The sequence below is a fragment of the Podarcis tiliguerta genome (genome assembly GCF_965153285.1).
Source record: "Podarcis tiliguerta genome assembly, chromosome: 8".
Lineage (NCBI taxonomy): Eukaryota > Metazoa > Chordata > Lepidosauria > Squamata > Lacertidae > Podarcis > Podarcis tiliguerta.
The window spans coordinates 70,582,399-70,602,575 of NC_139541.1; the positions used below are offsets into that span (position 1 = coordinate 70,582,399).

At 43.7% G+C, this 20,177-nt stretch overlaps 1 protein-coding gene across 1 annotated transcript; it reads left to right on the plus strand.

The window, feature by feature from the left end:
• The first annotated feature begins 1,659 nt into the window (after positions 1 to 1,659).
• On the plus strand, positions 1,660 to 18,621 carry LOC310683549 (B-cell receptor CD22-like). Its single transcript, XM_083453481.1, has 10 exons — positions 1,660 to 1,677; positions 2,959 to 3,016; positions 3,508 to 3,921; positions 5,285 to 5,581; positions 5,923 to 6,183; positions 13,674 to 13,934; positions 14,824 to 15,084; positions 16,173 to 16,232; positions 16,335 to 16,526; positions 17,805 to 18,621. The coding sequence occupies exons 2-10, from the start codon at positions 2,983 to 2,985 to the stop codon at positions 17,906 to 17,908; spliced, it is 1,884 nt and encodes a 627-aa protein (XP_083309607.1). The 5' UTR covers positions 1,660 to 1,677; positions 2,959 to 2,982; the 3' UTR covers positions 17,909 to 18,621.
• The last annotated feature ends 1,556 nt before the right edge of the window (positions 18,622 to 20,177 follow it).

Genomic DNA, 20,177 nt, shown 5'->3' on the forward strand with positions numbered 1-20,177 from the left:
CAATTCTGATTGAGATTTGAAGCAAACAGTTAAAGCCTTCTAACAGGCACTCCTCCCTGCCTCTTGGGTTCCGATCTGGATCCAGTATCATGCTGTCAAAATGTGTAGCAGGGTGGGGTGGGGGTGGGGAAACCCTTCCATTCCCTTCACTTAAAGATACAGCTACACAGGTAATACAAACTGTTCTTTGGCCCATGTGTTAGAAAGATTGGTAGTCGGATTTGCTGAAGTTGGCTTCGCTCCATTTCTCATGTATCCTATCTTAATTTTTGGTTTGCCACATTTCCACATTCGTTTGCTTTTTTCCTTTAAAGTATCTTTTTAAAAAATTGTACACCTTTGTATGCCATTTTGCCTTATAGATACATTTTTCCAAGCAAATTTACCCAACAGAAAGCATTTTTAATGTGGTCATTCCTACCAATATATGCATTTTAATGCATACTTCCCCCTCCATGTGCATTTTAAATGGGCGTTTTGATGGAAGACTTGTGCATTTGGAGAACGGCCAAAGGATAGCTGAGTTTTGGTCAACACTTTATTTCAGGAAATGAGAAGTAGGTAGTTGAACATTAAAATATAGACTGAACCAAACTTCGCTCCCAACCCTAGGGAGGTCTAACCACAAGCAGCCTTTGAATTCAGTTCAGAACTCTTTTCACCCATGTGTCTGTCTGTCTTTCTGTCTGTGATCAACTCCGGCCCAAGAAACCAATGTCCGCACTGTGGAAGGACATGTGGGTCCGGAATTGGCCTCCACAGTCACTTACCAACTCATTGTTAAAACTGTGTCTATGGAAGACAATCTTACTCGGCTACGAGCGATCGCCAAAGAAGAAGAAGATTTATTTTTACAATGTTGCATTTATTGTTCATGTTTTGTCTGTATATGCACACACAGTTAGTTGTATTTATTGATTTGGATTTTGTTCTCCCCCCCTCCGGCTTTCCCAAATGCAATACATAAATTCAAAGTTTTCTGTGCTTAAAATACTTCAGTTTTGTTTGCTTCCTCTAATAACTTTTGTACTTGATCAGGAGGAAATGCTCAAGCAAAGAAACTGATGTGAAAAGAATGTCCCTGTTTTCATCTGAGGAATGTCGGAGGGTATAGCTGCACATCCTATTGATGGCCTGACTCTGCAAGGGATGCTACAACTGGGGTGGGCAGGCATACAGGTTGCAAAGTCTATTTATTGCAAGGGGAGGATGAACTCTAGTAGAGCAGCTCAGTCTTGCCTCTGCGAAAAAGAGGAGACAGAGAGGATGGGGCCGATGGCAAAGTAAAACAAGATGGACAGCTGATGGGGCAGCCTGAGACCCCTGCCCTGCCCTGCACTCATAAGGGGGGATGTCACAGGGCCTGGCATGTCTAAGTCTTCTGATCCAAGCTTCACTGTACTTCCTGCAGCGTCTCAGCATGCCGGAGAAGCAGTAGCTGTCAGCGGACAGATCGAAACAGGCAGGAGTTTGAAAAGGGGCTTTCAGTTTTGCAAGGCAAATTCAGTGCATGTTCACTATGGTTGGTGAAATTGGTCCATTTTGGTTTCTCCTTATTTAGAATCATAAGTTCTGTTTGCAATATAGCTGCATTGTTTTGGAAATGTTCTTAAGAAGTCTCCTTGCTCTCATGCAGATCAAGCTAGTATTTCTGAGCTCTGAGGGGGAAGTGGAGAGGTTGGTGTCTCCTATTTATATCCTACTTCTGAGCATTGATATGGGCTCTGCAGAAGGCCTGAAATGGATGTGGGAGTCAGACTGGAATATTTTGATTGAAGACAATGGGTGGACTTCTATGTGGTTAAGGTTCCCATTGACATCCATTTTATCTACCATGAGAGAACATGCATTGAAAATAATGCAAAAATGGTATAAGACTGCTATGAGACTGTTTCAAACGAAGGTGTCTAATTAGAGATCCTGTTGGAGAGGATATAAGGAGCCGAGGTAATTTAAGGTCAGGTGGAGGACAAAGTGTCAGAGTTTTGGACTGTGGTCTTTGCAGAAATTTCTATAGTGATTGGACAACAAGTATTGAAATCTCTGGAAACACTACTGTTAAATAGGAAGGGGACTACATTAGCTGATTGGCAGAAAGCAGTTTGGGGAGTCGCTTTGGTGACCCCTCCCACAATAATCTGCTTAAAGAAACAAAATATTAATTCTCTTTTGTACTGGTTTGGTGATTTTTATTGTTTATGAAAGCAAGGATGAAATTCAAAGACAACTCCCAGCAGCATGCAAAACTTTCTGGCTCCTGTGAACATAATGGATTTGAATTTGTATTCCGCCCCCCCCCATCCTTTATGCTTACTGGAGACAGCTGTCTTCCTGGTAGTTAGGGACATTGAAAAGCGCCATACACAGAGTCAGCCCATTGGTATTATTTATTGTTTAGTTATTACATTTATATACCACCTTTCTTTTTCTAAGGCGCTCAAGGTGGTGCACATGGTTCCCTCCTCCCTTTCATCCTCACTACAACCCTGTGAGGCAGGTAAGGCGAAGAGATGGTGACTGGCCCAAGGTCACCCAGTGAGTTTCAGGGCAGAGTGGGGATTTGAACCCTGGTCTCCCAAGTCATAGTCCAGCACTCTAACCATTACACCACACGGGCTCATTGGTCCATTCAAGTCAATATTGCCTACTGACTGGCAGCAAATCTCCAGGACTTGAGGTAGGAATCTCTCCATGCCTTGCGATGACATGCATTGGATCTGGGACTTTTGCATGCAAATCATGTGCTCTGTCTCTGAGCTACGGCCCTTCCCATAGGAGTACTATGGGAGAAGAAGCTCAATAGAGAGGAGTAGAGCTTGTGACAGGTTCTCCTCCTTCCACCAAGGTGCATAAAAGCACATTTCCATACACATTCTTATGACTCTGGGAATATATTTTTGATGGTAAATAACTGTTACTGAATGAATCAATAATCCATTTCCACCCCCTTGCTTCCAGATTTGGCCCTTGCATGAATTCACAATGAGGAGCTTCTTTTGTCTGCTCTTCCTTCCAGGTAATGCATGATGTGTGATGCAGGTTTGATTTGTGCCAACAAAAGCAAATTGGGCTTCTGGTCTCATTTAAGCACCACTGCTCTCTTTGGTCTTTAGAAAAGAATGAGGAGAAGGCAGTGGTGGATGTGGGCTCTCAGATTTCAGCAGTGCCCTTTGCGACACTAAAATTCCATGAGCCCCCCCCCCATAGCTCCATTCTGAAACCTTGTCTTGATGCCCCCTGCAGGGTAGTGCTCAGTGGGACCACACCACTCCTGCCACCCTAAAAGTGCTTCTGATGATGTGTAAATGGTCCAGTTTAAATCCCCCACTATTGCATTGCTATTGACATGTTTCAGAATATTCCTACAAAAAAGCCACCAGTCTGGAGAGGTAGTCAGAAGTTTAGTTTAGTTTTGATTAGAGAGCACTGCCTTCAGATCATTTTCATCATCCTTCTGAATGCATGGTGGGAGCTGAGCAAAATATCACATGTTGTTTTCTGATTTAGGTGTCTTGGGTAATAAAAATATGTTGACTATTGCACCGAATAATCTGGCTGCGTGGGAAGGATCCTGTATTCTGATTCCATGCAAGATCGATCGAACATATAAGTACGTTCGGGTTGACAACTTCTTCCTGATTTGGTATTTTGACCCTAAGTATGAAGACAATCTGAAAGATTATACTGGTATCATGTTATACAATGGCTCTTCGACCTCAAAGAACTACCTGACTCCAACAAGTCTCCACTTTCTGGATCGGGTGAGGTTTGTTGGGAATTTAAACAGCAGAAACTGCAGCCTGAAGATCTCTCATCTCCAGAAAAATGACAGTGGCAAATATGGAGCAAGACTTTATAACTTCGTTGGAAACAATCGTTATCTAGACAAGTGGTTTGCTGCTGCTTCTGTTAATGTTAACGGTAAGAAACTTTCAGAGATGATTTGTCCTCCATTCATGCCAAAGTGGTCAAGTAGTCTTGAAACCAAGAGTACCTCCAGGCTGTCACTGTTTTGTGGGAGAGATTCAAGTGCATACTACAAATGTAGATTTATGCTTTTTTAAGTGCTCTGTTGCCCTAGTGCAAGAATTCACTTTTAAAAAGAATCAGCCTTTCTGTAGCTTGGCAAGTGACAGGGTCATGCACTGAAATGTCTGGGTGAGCAAATGACTAATGAGGAAGATGAGTAAATACCTCATAACGAAATCAATATGAATAACAGATGCATAACTGCCCTGTGATCAAATCAGAACAAATGGTCAACAAGGATATACTCTGTGCAAGTTTCATGCAAGCAAGTAAAGATGAACGCTCAATAAATAGGTCTTCGGGTGGAGTCCTAAACTTTCAATTTTCTAAGGCTGTAACTGTAATCTTATAGGAATAATAGAACCACAGAATTATGGAACTGGAAGGGATTTCAGGAGTAGACTAACAGTAATGGGTAGACTGGTAACTGAAGAACATTTCTGGAATCCCCTCCTATAAGGGTTTGTTCAATGACACAAATAATGTATTTGCTAGGAGGCCTTGACACATCTTTGTGTGAAACTAATGTGCCATTCATCAGCCAGCCCCCTACATTGTGTTGCATCAAATGTTAGTCCACTCAGAGTAGACCCATTGAAAATAATGGACCTAAGTAGATTAACTATAGATACAATGCACTGTGTTCTTATTTGCCTTGCCAGTATCTAGCGCTGAGTTTTTCACAGCACTTTGTTATGCAAAAAGAATCAAATATTTATTTATTTATTTTACTATGTAACAAATTTATAATCTGCTTTATAGCCTGATGGCCCTGAATTGGTGTGCAAGTTAAATATAGGGATACTATATACACAAGTTCAGCTTTAAAAAATAAAATAAAAAAATCATATGAACTTCAGATCAAGAAAACCACCGCTGCAAGTTCTACAAAAAAAGAATAAAATCATTTCTGCAAATGTCCATTTGTCAAATATCAACTCAGAGGCAGGTATAACTATGCTAACATGCAGCATCACAGAAGGGGTTCAAAATAGGCCTGGATGCTTCTTGCCATTTTTGGATAGAAGATCAAGGCTCTTATTTGCTCAACAGCTTCCTTTTAGATCAGGGAGGGGAACCTTTAAACTTCCAGAAGTTGCAGGATTAGAACCCCCATCACCCCTGACCATGCTGGCTGAGGCTGATGGTAGTTGGGGTCCAAGGACATGCGGAGAATCACAAGTTCTCCATCTCTGGTCTACAGCTTTGCCTGATCAATGACTTGGAATTTCCCTTTTTAATTTTCTGCATGCAGTGTCACCACCCAAACCCAAGATAGAAAGCAGAATGGCACAAATCCAAGAATGGATACCAGCGACAGTGACCTGCTGGGTATTTTACCACTGCCCCGATGAGCCAATTATGTTGACGTTCAGCGGCTTGGAGGAGAGTCGTATGTCTTCCCAAAAAACAACCAATAGAAATGGAAAAGTCCAGACTGTTCTGAGTTTTACTCCAACTTGGGAGGATCATGGGAAAACGCTGATATGCACTCTAAAAAGCCACAATGGGACAGAGATATCCCAGAGCACCATGACATTGGATGTGAAATGTGAGTATTCAGGGGGATGAAACTGGACTATGTGGGGGAAATCTGGAAAAAAGATATTCCGCCTGAACTGCACAAGATTCTGTTCCTCTGAAAAGCCATTGTCTGAACTCTGAATCTTGTGAGGGGTGGTGGGCTTTGGCTTAGGCATTTACAATAGCAAGAAGCATGTGATTGTCACATTTGAAAGGATGTCTGTTATTGAGTACAAAATGTGAGGGGAACCTTGCAAGATGGGAGGGGGTTATAATTAAGGGTCCCTGATTATATTCTAGGACCTCCAGCCTTGCAGCTGCTGTCACTTTCTGATGGTACTTATGACTTCCATATTTTATTTATTTCAGATGGTCCCAAAAGAGTTAAGCTGAGTGCTATGCTTGGAATCACGGTCCGAGAAGGGGAGAAACTCTCTCTTGCATGCACAGTCAACAGTAGCAACCCTGAAGTTACATACCAATGGTACTGGAAGGATGTGCGGAAATATGAATGGACGAGCCCAATAAAGGAATTTGATTCTGTAGGAGAGCAAGATTCTGGTGTCTATCGCTGTACAGCTGAAAACGCAGTTGGATCCAGTAGCTCAGAACTGACCATCAATGTCCAGTGTGAGTTTCTTTGTTGGGCTGGTGAATGATGACCATCAAGATTTACAGACATTGCTTGCCTCTTATTTCCTCTTCTGGGGGTCTTTTTGTATTTCAGAAGAGAACTACTTTCCCCTTCTGATTTTCATGCATTGTGTGACTATCCGGACAGGAAGCAGGAAATAGCTTGTTTAAAGCCCATTCTACACACACACCAATATAATTTGTAAACATGCATCATTGGTCTTGCATAAAATGTACCTTTAGAATACAATCCTAAATCTGTTCACCTTCAAAGATGGGCAGGGTTGCAACCAGGGCATGCTAGTGATTTGGTGGCTGGCTGGGTCTGGAGGGGGCATAGACATGGCCTCACATAACCCCGTAGGTGCTGAACTGCAGTATCTGAACAGCTTTCTGTATGCACGGACTTTCTCAGCACCCCCAAATGAGAAATAACAGATATGATGACAAAATTATTTAATGCTATCCCAAAATCTTCCTCCTGGGGTTGGGTTGACTCACCCTGATTAATGTGGCATGCTGGAGCAGGATCTTCAGCAGCAGGATTATAATCCCCACTCAGACATGCAGGTCACTGGGAGTTCCTGGGCCCCAGTCATAGAATCATAGAATCATAGAATCATAGAATCATAGAGTTGGAAGAGACCACAAGGGCCATCGAGTCCAACCCCCTGCCAAGCAGGAAACACCATCAGAGCACTCCTGACATATGGTTGTCAAGCCTCTGCTTAAAGACCTCCAAAAAAGGAGACTCCACCACACTCCTTGGCAGCAAATTCCACTGTCGAACAGCTCTTACTGTCAGGAAGTTCTTCCTAATGTTTAGGTGGAATCTTCTTTCTTGTAGTTTGGATCCATTGCTCCGTGTCCGTTTCTCTGGAGCAGGAGAAAACAACCTTTCTCCCTCCTCTATGTGACATCCTTTTATATATTTGAACATGTCTATCATATCCCCCCTTAACCTCCTCTTCTCCAGGCTAAACATGCCCAGCTCCCTTAGCCGTTCCTCATAAGGCATCGTTTCCAGGCCTTTGACCATTTTGGTTGCCCTCCTCTGGACACGTTCCAGTTTGTCAGTGTCCTTCTTGAACTGTGGTGCCCAGAACTGGACACAGTACTCCAGGTGAGGTCTGACCAGAGCAGAATACAGTGGCACTATTACTTCCCTTGATCTAGATTCTATACTCCTATTGATGCAGCCCAGAATTGCATTGGCTTTGTTAGCTGCCGCATCACACTGTTGGCTCATGTCAAGTTTGTGGTCAACCAAGACTCCTAGATCCTTTTCACATGTACTGCTCTCAAGCCAGGTGTCACCCATCTTGTATTTGTGCCTCTCATTTTTTTTGCCCAAGTGCAATACTTTACATTTCTCCCTGTTAAAATTCATCTTGTTTGTTTTGGCCCAGTTCTCTAATCTGTCAAGGTCGTTTTGAAGTGTGATCCTGTCCTCTGGGGTGTTAGCCACCCCTCCCAGTTTGGTGTCATCTGCAAATTTGATCAGGATGCCCTTGAGTCCATCATCCAAGTCGTTGATAAAGATGTTGAATAAGACCGGGCCCAAGACAGAACCCTGTGGCACCCCACTAGTCACTCTTCTCCAGGATGAAGAGGAACCATTGATGAGCACCCTTTGGGTCCGGTCAGTCAGCCAGTTACAAATCCACTGAGTGGTAGCATAGTCAAGACCGCATTTTACCAGCTTCTTTACAAGAATATCATGGGGCACGTTGTCAAATGCCTTGCTGAAATCAAGGTAGGCTACATCCACTGCGTTCCCTTCATCTACCAGGCTTGTAATTCTGTCAAAAATCGAGATCAGGTTAGTCTGACATGACTTATTTTTCAGAAATCCATGCTGACTATTGGTGATCACAGCATTCCTTTCTAGGTGCTCACAGATTGTTTGCTTGATGATCTGCTCCAGAATCTTCCCTGGTATTGATGTCAGACTGACTGGGCGGTAATTATTTGGGTCCTCTCTTTTCCCCTTTTTGAAAATAGGGACAACATTTGCCCTCCTCCAGTCTGCTGGGACTTCGCCTGTTCTCCAGGAATTCTCAAAGATGATTGCCAGTGGTTCTGAGATCACATCTGCCAGTTCTTTTAATACTCTTGGATGCAGTTCATCTGGCCCTGGAGACTTGAATACATCTAAACTAGCCAAGTATTCTTGTACTATCTCCTTAGTTATTCTGGGCTGTGTTTTCTCTACTGAATCATTTGCTCCAAATTCTTCAGGTCGGGCATTGTTTTCTTTATTGGAGAAGACTGAGGCAAAGAAGGCATTGAGGAGTTCAGCCCTTTCTGTGTCCCCTGTTTGCATTTCACCATCTTCTCCTCTGAGTGACCCCACTGTTTCTTTGTTCTTCCTTTTGCTACGAACATACCCATAAAAGCCTTTTTTGTTGCTTTTAACCTCTCTAGCAAGCCTGAGTTCATTCTGTGCTTTAGCTTTTCTGACTTTGTGTCTACACGTGCTGGCTATTTGTTTGAATTCCTCTTTGGTGGTTTCCCCCCTTTTCCATTTTTTGTACACATCCTTTTAACTCAGTTAGAAGTTCTTTAGATAGCCACCCTGGCTTCTTTAGGCACCTTCCATGTTTCCGTCTCATTGGTATTGCCTGAAGTTGTGCTTTTACTATCTCCCTCTTAACAAACTCCCAGCCATCATGAACTCCCTTTCCTTTTAGTATTACTGTCCATGGGATCTCACCCAGCACTTCCCTAAGTTTTATGAAGTCGGCTTTCTTAAAGTCAAGAAATTGAGTCCTAGTATGCTTGGCTGCTCCTTTCCGTTGTATAGTAAACTTCAGAAGAGCATGATCACTTGCGCCTAATGATCCTTCCACTTCTACCCCATTAACCAGGTCATCGACATTGGTTAGGACCAGATCTAAAATGGCTGTTCCTCTTGTTGCATCTCCCACTTTCTGGACAATGAAGTTGTCTGCAAGGCCAGTGAGGAATCTGTTTGACCTTATGCTCTTGGCTGAGTTTGACATCCAACAAATATCCGGGTAATTGAAGTCCCCCATTACTACTATCTCCCTTCCTTTTGCATGCTTGGCCATCTGTTCCAGGAAGGCATCATCTATGTCCTCCGTTTGGCTTGGGGATCTATAGTAAACTCCCACAATGAGGTCACTGTTATTCTTCTCTCCCTTAATTTTGACCCAAATGCTCTCCCTTTGGCTTTGAGGTTCTAAATATTGGATCTCTTCACAGGTATACACATCCCTGACATATAACGCCACTCCTCCTCCTTTCTTGTCTGGTCTGTTTCTCTGAAATAGATCGTATCCCTCCATTTTTACATTCCAATCGTGGGACTTATCCCACCAGGTTTCAGTGATGCCTATTATGTCATATTTAGTTTGCTGTACCAAGAGCTCAAGCTCATCTTGTTTATTTCCCATGCTTTGTGCATTAGTGTACAGACATTGAAGTCCATTAGTCATTCCCCCGTGTCTCTTATTTAAGGATTTTTTCCTCCCACCACTAGGTCTGCTTGCTGTTTGCTCCATTTGGTCTATGACATTTGGATGATCATCTTCATCAATTGATAGACTCCTACCTTCAGGAGCACTGTCTCCCTCCCCCACATTAGTCAGTTTAAAGCCCTCCTGATGAGGTTTCTGAGTTTTTTGGCAAAAACATTCCTCCCAACCGTTGTGAGGTGCAGCCCATCGCTTGCCAGAAGTCCATCTTCAAGAAATTGCAGTCCGTGATCTAAGAATCCAAACCGTTCCTGTTTACACCATTTGCGAAGCCAGCTGTTTACTTCCACTATTTTCCCCTCTCTCCCTGGGCCACGTCGTTCAACTGGGAGGACAGATGAGATGACGATTTGTGCATTTAATTGCTTCAATTTCCTGCCCAGAGCCTCGTAGTCTCTTTTGATCTTCTGGAGGCTATTGCTTGCAGTGTCATTGGTTCCTACATGAACCAAGAGGAAGGGGTATTTGTCAGTGGGTTTTATGATTCCTGGCAGTCGTTCAGTTACATCTTGGATCTTAGCCCCGGGGAGACAGCACACTTCCCGAGACATCCTGTCAGGCCCACAGATCACTGCTTCTGTTCCCCTCAGTAGGGAATCCCCTATCACCACTACACGCCTCTTCTTAGCTTTGGTCGGGGTTCTTCCGTGAGCGGTCCGTTCCAAGGTCGCCTGCACATTCTCTGAGGACTGACTTTGCTGTTCATCTTCATATACCTGATCGACTGTAATGAGGGAGAGATCCTCAAATGGAGTCTGCTCTTCATCTTCCATGCTAGGGGAGAGGACCTGAAAGCGATTGTGTATTTCTAAACAATCAGAGCGAACCCTGGGCCTCCTACTTCTTTGAGTCACGTTTCTCCACATATCTGGCTCCTGTGTTGCTGAACTAGCCTCCTTCCCAGGGGAGTCCCCTGTCTCCTCCTTGGTGGAGACGGTGTGCTCTGCTGCTTCCAAGAAGAGCTCCAGCTCTCTAATTCTTTGGAGTGTAGCTACACGTTCCTCCAGTTGCTGGACTTTGTCTTTTAGGAGGGCAATCAACATGCAATTGCTGCATGTAAAGCTGCCTGCAACCTTTGGCAAGATGGCAAGCATTGCGCAGGAACTGCAGGCGACTGCAGCTGTTCCCTCCCCCTCCATCTTGAGAATGTGTTGTTGGGGGTGGCTACAGCGGTCCTGCATCATAAAAAGTGTGAAGACACTCCCCCCCAAAAATAATAACTCCCCCCCAAAAAACCTAGGTCTCCCCCAACAAACGTTTGAGACTAGCTCCCCTAAATCTAAAAGATGGATCAAACTACGCGCGCCGGTAGGCGCGCGCCGCTGGCCTGCAAGGTCTGATAAGCTCCTCCCACAGCTAATCACCTGCCTCAACAGAAACCCTGCCCCCTCTGACCTTTGTACAGGGAGAGCAGCTGATTAGCCACAAAGAATCACACACACAAGAAAACCCTTTTGGCTCCTTCTTCAGCCGCTGGCCTGCAAGGTCTGATAAGCTCCTCCCACAGCTAATCACCTGCCTCAACAGAAACCCTGCCCCCTCTGACCTTTGTACAGGGAGAGCAGCTGATTAGCCACAAAGAATCACACACACAAGAAAACCCTTTTGGCTCCTTCTTCAGCCGCTGGCCTGCAAGGTCACCATTTCTCTTTTTTTTTTTAAAAAAAATAAATTTAAATTAATTTTCCAATACAGTTGTACATTTTTATCCAAATTTTAACAAATTATCTCTTTTTGGACTTCCTTCAGCTTCTCTGGCAATCATCTGTATTTATCTCTTCAGTACGCATTCCCTTCATTTGTATTGCCATTTGTCTTCCCTCCCCCTTCTATTTCTTTTTAACAATACCTCTCAACTTTTACAGCGCCTCTTGAAACCCCACTAGCGTTGTTTGTACATCACATACATTTTTCAGATATTCTACAAACTTTCCCCAGTCTTCGATGAACTTTTGGTCTCGCACATATCTGATTTTCCCAGTTAATTTATCCAATTCCACATAGACTGTCAGTTTCATTCTCTATTCTTCTATCGTCGGTATTTCCTCTTGTTTCCATTTCTGGGCCAGTAAAATTCTTGCTGCTGTAACTGCATACTGAAAAAGTTTACAATCCTTTCTTCTTATTTCCTTTCCTGTAATCCCTAAAAGAAAAGCTTCTGGTTTCTTTACAAAAGTATATTTTAACATCTATTTCAATTCATTGTAAATTGCTTCCCAGAAACTTTTCACTTTCTTACATTCCCACCACATATGATAAAACGTTCCTTCTTTTTCTTTACATTTCCAACACTTATTGCATATCTTATACATTTTTGCTAGTTTTACCGGTGTGATGTACCATCTATAAAACATTTTCATAACATTTTCCTTCAACGCCGTACATGCAGTAAATTTTAAATTTTCTTTCCAGTTTTTCCCAGTCATCAAATTGAACATTATACCCAAAGTCTTTGGCTCACTGTATCATTACCGATTTAACCTCTTCATCTTTCATATTCCATTCCAACAATATTTTATACATTTTTGACAAAATTTTACATTCATTATTTATTATATCTGTTTGAAACCTTGACTCTTTTTCTCCATAACCACTTTCTTTTATATCTTTTTTAAACATTTCATTAACCTGGAAATAATTCTTTAACTTGTTCATATGGTTTTAGCTTCCATTTCCCCCCCTCTTTAATTACCATTTCACCATATGTAATCCAATTACCTCTCATATTAATTTTCTTTACACTCATAACTTCCAATGGAGATAGCCAATGTGGAACTCTTGGCTCCAATAGATTTTTGTACCTGTCCCATATTTCTATTAACGAATTCCTAAAGATGTGGTTCCCAAAACCTTTATGAATTTTCTTCTTGTCACACCATAAATATGTGTGCCATCCAAATCTGTTATCAAATCCTTATTTTCCAATTTTATCCATTCCTTTAACCAACATAGGCATACTGCTTCATAATAATATAATATAATATAATATAATATAATATAATATAATAATAATGTCACCATTTCTCAGCCCAGCCTACTTCACAGGATTGATGTCAGGCTGAAATGGGGAGGTGGAGAACCACATGCAGCAGCTTGAGCTCCTGTGAGGAAAGGTGGGGTGAAAATATATACAGAAATAATAGTTGGCCAAATTTGCACCGCAGCAGTAAACATCATAATCACCACCAGTTAATTAACTGATGATGATGATAATGATGATAGAGGGGGTAGTAGTGATTCTGTTGACACGGTGGTAGCAGAAGTGGCAGTCAATGGTGATGATAAAAGTGAAGTCTTACTCTGACTTCCCCTGTGTGTGAAGACAGGCTCTGGCAGATTGAGCAGATGAGACCAAAGTGGGTCCAATGGTCAAGGAGACAGTTTCTGCACTTGCTATAGAGGGGAGTGAGGGGCAGATGGGCTCATCAACCCTGGGAAGGTAGCCCATCTAGGAGAAGGAAAATTCTGGTCTGGAGTGGTGTCCCTATGACGGTTAGATGGTGCCTTGTATAGATGGTGCCTCCTTCTGGCAACTCCTGCAGTCAAGCTGGTGCCAATCATATTGCTCTGCTTTCTTGTGGACCACACAAGCAAATAGGAGAATGGGGTCTTCTCGTCTTGGCAGCCCAGGACCTCCATACACACTGCCCAGGCTCACGCCATATGGAGGTCACTTGGATGCTGCTAACGCAGCAATTTGACTAAACCCCCGGAAACACGCTCTGTTATCTCTCAAGACAGGTGGATGCCAACAACAGTCACCATCAGCATAGTAATGATCTGTTTTCTTAACAATAACTCAAAATGTCCCTGCTGGAGTGGGCTGACTCACCCTTCCTTATGGTGGGGCCAGTTTTGCTATCTTCACCAATCCCTGAATACACACGTTACTCTCTCACAGTTCTCTTGTCCCCCAAGGCAGCACACACATTTTCTTGCCCTGAAACAAGAGTCTTGATTTCAGTGTCCTTAATATCTCTACCCCAGATCCACCTAAGGATGTGAAGATTGACATGCCACCAGGGATAATCAAAGAAGGGGACTATGTGGTTTTGCGGTGCTCTTCCCGAGGGAATCCTGCCACCAACCACCATGGCTGGTATAAAGATAGTGAGTCTGGCATAATTGGAACTGACAAGGAGCTGCGTTTTGAGGCGATCCAGTCCAGTGATTCCAGTACCTATCACTGCATAGCCAGCAACGCCATTGGAAATTCAACATCCTCATCTGTCACCCTGGACGTTCAGTGTAGGTAACCTCATTTTCAGGCAGTGAAGGGTCTATAGGAACACAGGAAGTTGCCTTCCAGCAGCTCAGACTTTGACTGGCAGGATCACAGATGTGCTCCGCATCAGCTACCACCTGATTCTTTTAAAAATTAAAACCCTGGAGGTACCAGGAAAATTGACCACTTGCATGCAAAGTGCAACATCATATACAAATTTAAAGGAGAGTTAGATGTATTCACTGGGAAAGGTTATCTATGGCAGATATGTTGTATCTGCACCCGTCCCCGAGACAACACTCTGTAAGTAATGTGACCGGAAGTCCTGGAGCACATGTACCAGCCAAGCAGAGGTTATGGGAAGGCAGGTGCAGTCATTTCACAAACTTGATCCACACAGGCTATGTGACTCCACTACCTGTTTTGGAGAATTGCAGATTGAACTTAAATAACTTACCCAAATCACAAGAAGGATGTACTCTTTGGCATATAGAGCCTCTTGGCGTAGACTGATCTTACACCTGAGATCCCAACTTGTTAGCAGCCTTATACATGACAGAAGCCAGGATGCTTGCCTATAGAAATTGTGAGCCATTATCAGTCGCGACTTACACAGGCAGACCCGCTATGACAGAAATATTTTGGAGAATGTTTTTTTCTGATGCTCCTCAAGGGGTGAGCACCCACTGTTGGCAACATTTAATAAAAGGCAACTGCCCAAAGCAGGGCTGTTGAGTGCAGCAGGCATGTGTTGTCAAGCTGAAAATTGAGGTTGTGAACTTAGATTTACTACAGAGGACTGTGTACTCAACGGTTGTTGTGTACGTGTGGTGGGTTTTGCATGTGTGTTCAGGTGCTAGGACAGGTGGGGCACCTCTTGTGATACATTGCCTTTGGTCTCTCCTCCTGCAGTTGGTCCCAAGGACGTGAAAGTTGTGCAAGAACCCCTGGGGCTGATCACTGAAGGCAGCTTTGTTAAGCTGAGATGCGAAGTGAGAGATGCCAACCCCCAGGAGCTCACCTACATATGGTACAAAGAAGGGCAACAGCTGCAGCTGGACTCTACGGTGACCATCCCAAAAGTGACCCCTGAGCATTCTGGCAGTTACTATTGTGCAGCAAGCAACCAAGTAGGCTCAGCACAGTCCTCACCAGTTTGGCTGAGTGTCCGTTGTGAGTATGGAAAGGAGAGACTCCTGAAGATGGCTGACGAGGACCCCACCCTGAGTATCTTATTCCCTGACTCTGTCCTCAGGGGTGGCCCATCCATTCTCGCTGCTTTGAGGCAAAATGGGAAGTGACACTCACTCACTCAGTGAGATTTCACCTGAAATCGGGGTCAATACCAGCCCCACTTCACCCCTGTAAATGGGGGCAGTGGGGCAGGTGGGGTCTGCTTAGGCAGCTTCTGCTGAGGCAGCATCCTCACCCTGCCAAATGGCATGTCTGCCCTGCCTGTCCTCTAAGCTTCGCTTCTAGCTGAGGACAATCTTCCAAGAGTCTTTGAAGAGTCTTCCAAGGGTCTTCAACCTTTGCCTTTTAATTAGAACCAGTGCTGTCTGATTCATTCTCCTTAGTCTCATTGTTTCCTTTCTAGAACACAGCAGGGAAAAAGGATGGGGACAAAATTAAAGTTAAAAAGTTGGATCTGCCTCTCAACGGCTCTGGCTTTACCTACTCTTAGTCTCTTTGCCTTCTGCCCTACAAGCCCTGAAGGGCACCAGCAATCCCTGAGAGCCTTAAGACAAATACTATGGTGGACATTTGCCTTTGAGACCCAGCTTGGCAGGCCACCATCCCAGGAAGTGCAGCCCAGCTGCGAAGGCTGGCAAAGCACGATCACACACCTGCTCTCAGTGGGTTTGCTGTGTTGTAAGTCAGATGCAGATGCCTGCCTACAATCAAAATCAAAGAAAAGAATCAAATCTAAATGGCCATGAGTCATAATAGTGGGATGAGCCATAGGCCAAATACCGTATTTTTTGCTCTATAAGACTCACTTTTTCCCTCCTAAAAAGTTAGGGGAAATGTGTGTGCGTCTTATGGAGCGAATGCAGGCTGCGCAGCTATCACAGAAGCCAGAACAGCAAGAGGGATTGCTGCTTTCACTGCGCAGCTATCCCTCTTGCTGTTCTGGCTTCGGAGGTTCAGAATATTTCTTTTCTTGTTTTCCTCCTCCAAAAACTAGGTGCGTCTTGTGGTCTAGTGCGTCTTATAGAGCGAAAAATACGGTAACTCATTGGATCATTTTCTTTTTCTAGCTACCTGCCTGGACGTGCTACCCCATGCCACCTCTGGGCCCACACCCAAGACAAAAGATGGTAAGCCGACATCACAGGTTTGAACAGATTTCATTATTTGACTTCATTCTTGGAGGGGTGTATGTGCACACTTGTCCTAGATACTTCTCCTTCCCTTCTCAGACGAGACACAGGCCTCCTCGCTACCAGGCTGCACCCTGGAACAGATCTGCTCCTTGTGTCCGACAACTCAGGCTTCTCCCCAGCCTCAACCATCCTCTCCAAGCCCGCTTGCTCTCCCTTCCTCTTCTCAGACACCCTGCAAGTGCAATGCTTTCTGGGAAGAGTTCTGCTCCACCAGGAAATCGCATGGTCGTAAGTATGACCTCTACTATTCACCATGGAAGGCATCCATTAACGTTAGCATTTTCCTCATCTTTTTGTGAAGTTTATGCATCCACTTTGTATGCAGACAGTCCTATGTTTAATCCTTGGCATCTCCAGGGACGCAGGTGGCACTGCGCTCAACAACCCCAAAATATGCCATCTGAGGTGTGGTGCCTTTCCCTCTCTGATGTTAGGGCAATTGTAGAAGAGCTAAATGGGACCTCCTCAGAACATTTCCAAAAAAGAGTGGGTAAAATACAACCATCAAAATAATGAACAATTAGTTGCCCTTTGATGGTACCTCAAAATAAACCACCCCAGGTGGGCTTCCTTGCCCTTGTTGCTTTTGTTTTAACACCCACACCCACACCCACACACCCCTCGCCACAGTGTGACATTGTTTGGACACCATGCTAAGCTGAATTTGGGTTAAGTGAGAAGCATCAAGTGTACCCAGAAAATCCTAGGCACTTTGTTCCTCACCCAGCTACACTACCCAGAGTGAAGCCACAGCATGTTTTAGTATTGCATCCAAACTCAGGCTCATAGATTGCCTTTATCTCAGCAAGCCAAAAGCGATAAACCAAGAACAAGGCCTGGATACAGCTCATGTTTTCTTGGAACTGAGACAAACAAGCCTGGGTTTGCACACAATGTGAAAGCAAACCATGGCTTAGCTTTAGGTAGTGCTTTGATAGCAGGACGTGGGGAGGAATGAAGAGCATGAGACATTTACCGTATTTTTCGCTCTATAAGATGCATCAGACCACAAGACGCACCTAGTTTTTGGAGACGGAAAACAAGAAAAAAATACTCTGAATCTCAGAAGCCAGAGCAGCAAGAGGGATCGCTGCGCAGTGAAAGCAGCAATCCCTCTTGCTGTTCTGGCTTCTGGGATAGCTGCGCAGCCTGCATTCGCTCCATAAGACGCACACACATTTCCCCTTACTTTTAAGGAGGGAAAAAGTGAGTCTTATAGAGCAAAAAATACGGTAATTTTGTGGTCATGGGTTTGAGCCCCACCTGGGCAAAAGATTCCTGCTTTGCCGGGGTTTGGACTAGATGACCCTTGTGATTCCTTCAAACTCTACAATTCTACGATTCTATGATTTAGGCAACTGAAGCAGAGGCCTTCACATCACCACTCAGATGGTTGTCTTTTAACGGCACTCCAAAGGAAGCCACCTCAGACACGTTTCCTTGCTCTGTCCAATATTATGGCTGGCTCTGACTACTTACCATTGTGTTTTTCTTTCTCTCCCCCAGAAAACAAGATCCTTAGCATGATCAATGAATTAAGATCTGCAATTGACAAACTCACAAATGAGCTGCAGCAAGCAAGGCGCTGGATCCAGGACCTTGAATCTTAGGCCAGTGGTGTCAGTTGGACAGAGTCAGATGAAGCAGTAGAAGAGAATGATTCAAACACCTTTCTCATGTCTTTTGATGTTTCTGCCTTATGTTCAATTCCTATTTCTCATTTTGCCTTGTGTTAACACCCATTTAAAAAGCTGGCTGAGGGCTGCAATTTTTATTTTTATTGTTTTTTGCCTTGCAGAATAAACTAATGATGGGGAACACCAGTTAAATGAACAGAACTCTGATTCTAACCCTGCACTGTTGTGTTTTCTGAACAGCTGGTGTCTTGATTCTAATGAGTGTGTGTGAAAACAAGCCGGCTGTATGAAACTGAAATTAACATCCATTGTTCTTCCTACTTAATCTCTGGCCCTGCCCACCACTGGCGCACAGTTGATAGAAGGTTGCCCAGGACAGAGTGCAGTCCTTGGGATGAGTAAGGTTGACCACATCTGTTCTAATCCAAATTTAACCCTCATTTGGCAATTCTGTTCTTAGCTGTTAGTTTCCTCCTGGAGCTTGCTGAGCTGATCAAAGTGTCTTTAAATAACATATTAAACATTAGTGTTGGCATTGCTAACTAAAAATGAATACTGCTGTACAAAGCAATGGCTAGTCTGCATGGTTTGGTGTGTGCTTTTGGTTTTTTACAGAATGCTGTATTCTTCCTTTGGGTTGCTCTGTATGTTTCCTGAAAAATAATAAAAATTTCAAGTTAAAAAAAAAAGAAGAGAAGAATTCTTTGGATAAGTAGGTTAAGTCTGGATTCCAGGGTGCTGTTATGGAACTGAAGCGAAGAGTACATCATTTTATTTTTATTTTTTATAAATATTTTATTCGATTTTACATAAAAAACGACAAAGCAAAACAAAAGCAACGAACAATACACCAAAAACATACAGAATTACACAAACATAACATACTACAGACAACAGAAATAAAAACAATCTTATCTTCATATTGATCTTGCATTAACTTGTTTCTCTGACTTCCCCGAGTCTCCCTTCCCTGTATTCCAATTCATACTATTAAACAACAAATCCCTTCCCTCTGTCATATTTAACCTCCTGAAGAGTACATCATTTTAAGCCCCGCATGCAATCGCTTTGATAGTCAGTAGGCGGAGCTCTTTCTTTTTCATCAGGCTAGTTTTGGCCAGAGTCACATAAGTAGCTAGAATCCCCTTGTTCAAGAGAGGTTATTAGGCAAACACACAGAGCTTCCAATGTATTCTGGGCCACCTGCTGGCTCTGGGAAGAAATTGTAAATCTCTCTTGCTCAGCAGCATTGAGACACTGTGAGTGAGTCTATAAGGGGGGGGGAGGGGGGCGGCAGATGCGAGAAGATGACCAGGTCACACAAGCAACATGCTGACACTTATTCTACAAAGCTTTAAAATTGCAGGAGCCTCATTAGCCTCAATTGCACTTTCATCTGGCCACTCTACAACCTTGTCTTCCAATTGAGCTCTGCTCCAAAAAAGACTCAAGGAATAATTGTTCATTCAGGCAGACCTGCAATTCCAAGGGGCACCATCTCCCTCTCTATTGCTCAGCCTTCACTCCTGCTGAAGGTGTTTTTCCTTTCAGCTTCGATTGCCTTTAGTATTAGAGCCCAAATGGAGTTGGGGAAGAGAATTGGGGGTGGGAGTTGTGTTTGACCAGCAGTTAAGGGAGGAGGGCTGGGGCAAAGGGTCCAGTATATCCTGTGCTTGCATCCCTCTGGTGTCCTCAATCGTGCTTAAATTGTAGACTTGTCTTTGGGGACATGGGTTCCAAAGAAAAGCGGGACAATCCAGGATTAAATCAATAACTGGGACGGCTTCCGTAAATTGAGGACTGTTCCTGGAAAATTGGGACACTTGGAGGGTATGGAATTCTGGAGGCTCCAAAATTGTTATATTGGGCACATCGGTTTTAAAATACTGTGAAAAGAAAGCATTTAAACTATGACATACAGCTTGAGGATTAAACCAGTTAAAACACAAACAGTTTAATCTTAACTGGAGTTCAAATAATATTAGCTAAAACACAAAATATTATGCAAAGCAGCATACAAATGTTATATTGGTCACTATGGAGTTATGTTTGCTACCCTCTCTCTGCTACCCTGTTTTTCCTTCTTCCACCCCCCCTTTCTTGCCACCCACATGAAATCTGGCAGATGCCTGCAGCTGATGTTTGGGTCCACCCCTTCCTTAAATGAAACATTGGATGGTCCTCTGCTGTCAGGGGTTCCTGCTGACCAGCCATGCATTGCTCCAGTCTCAAACTCACAGCA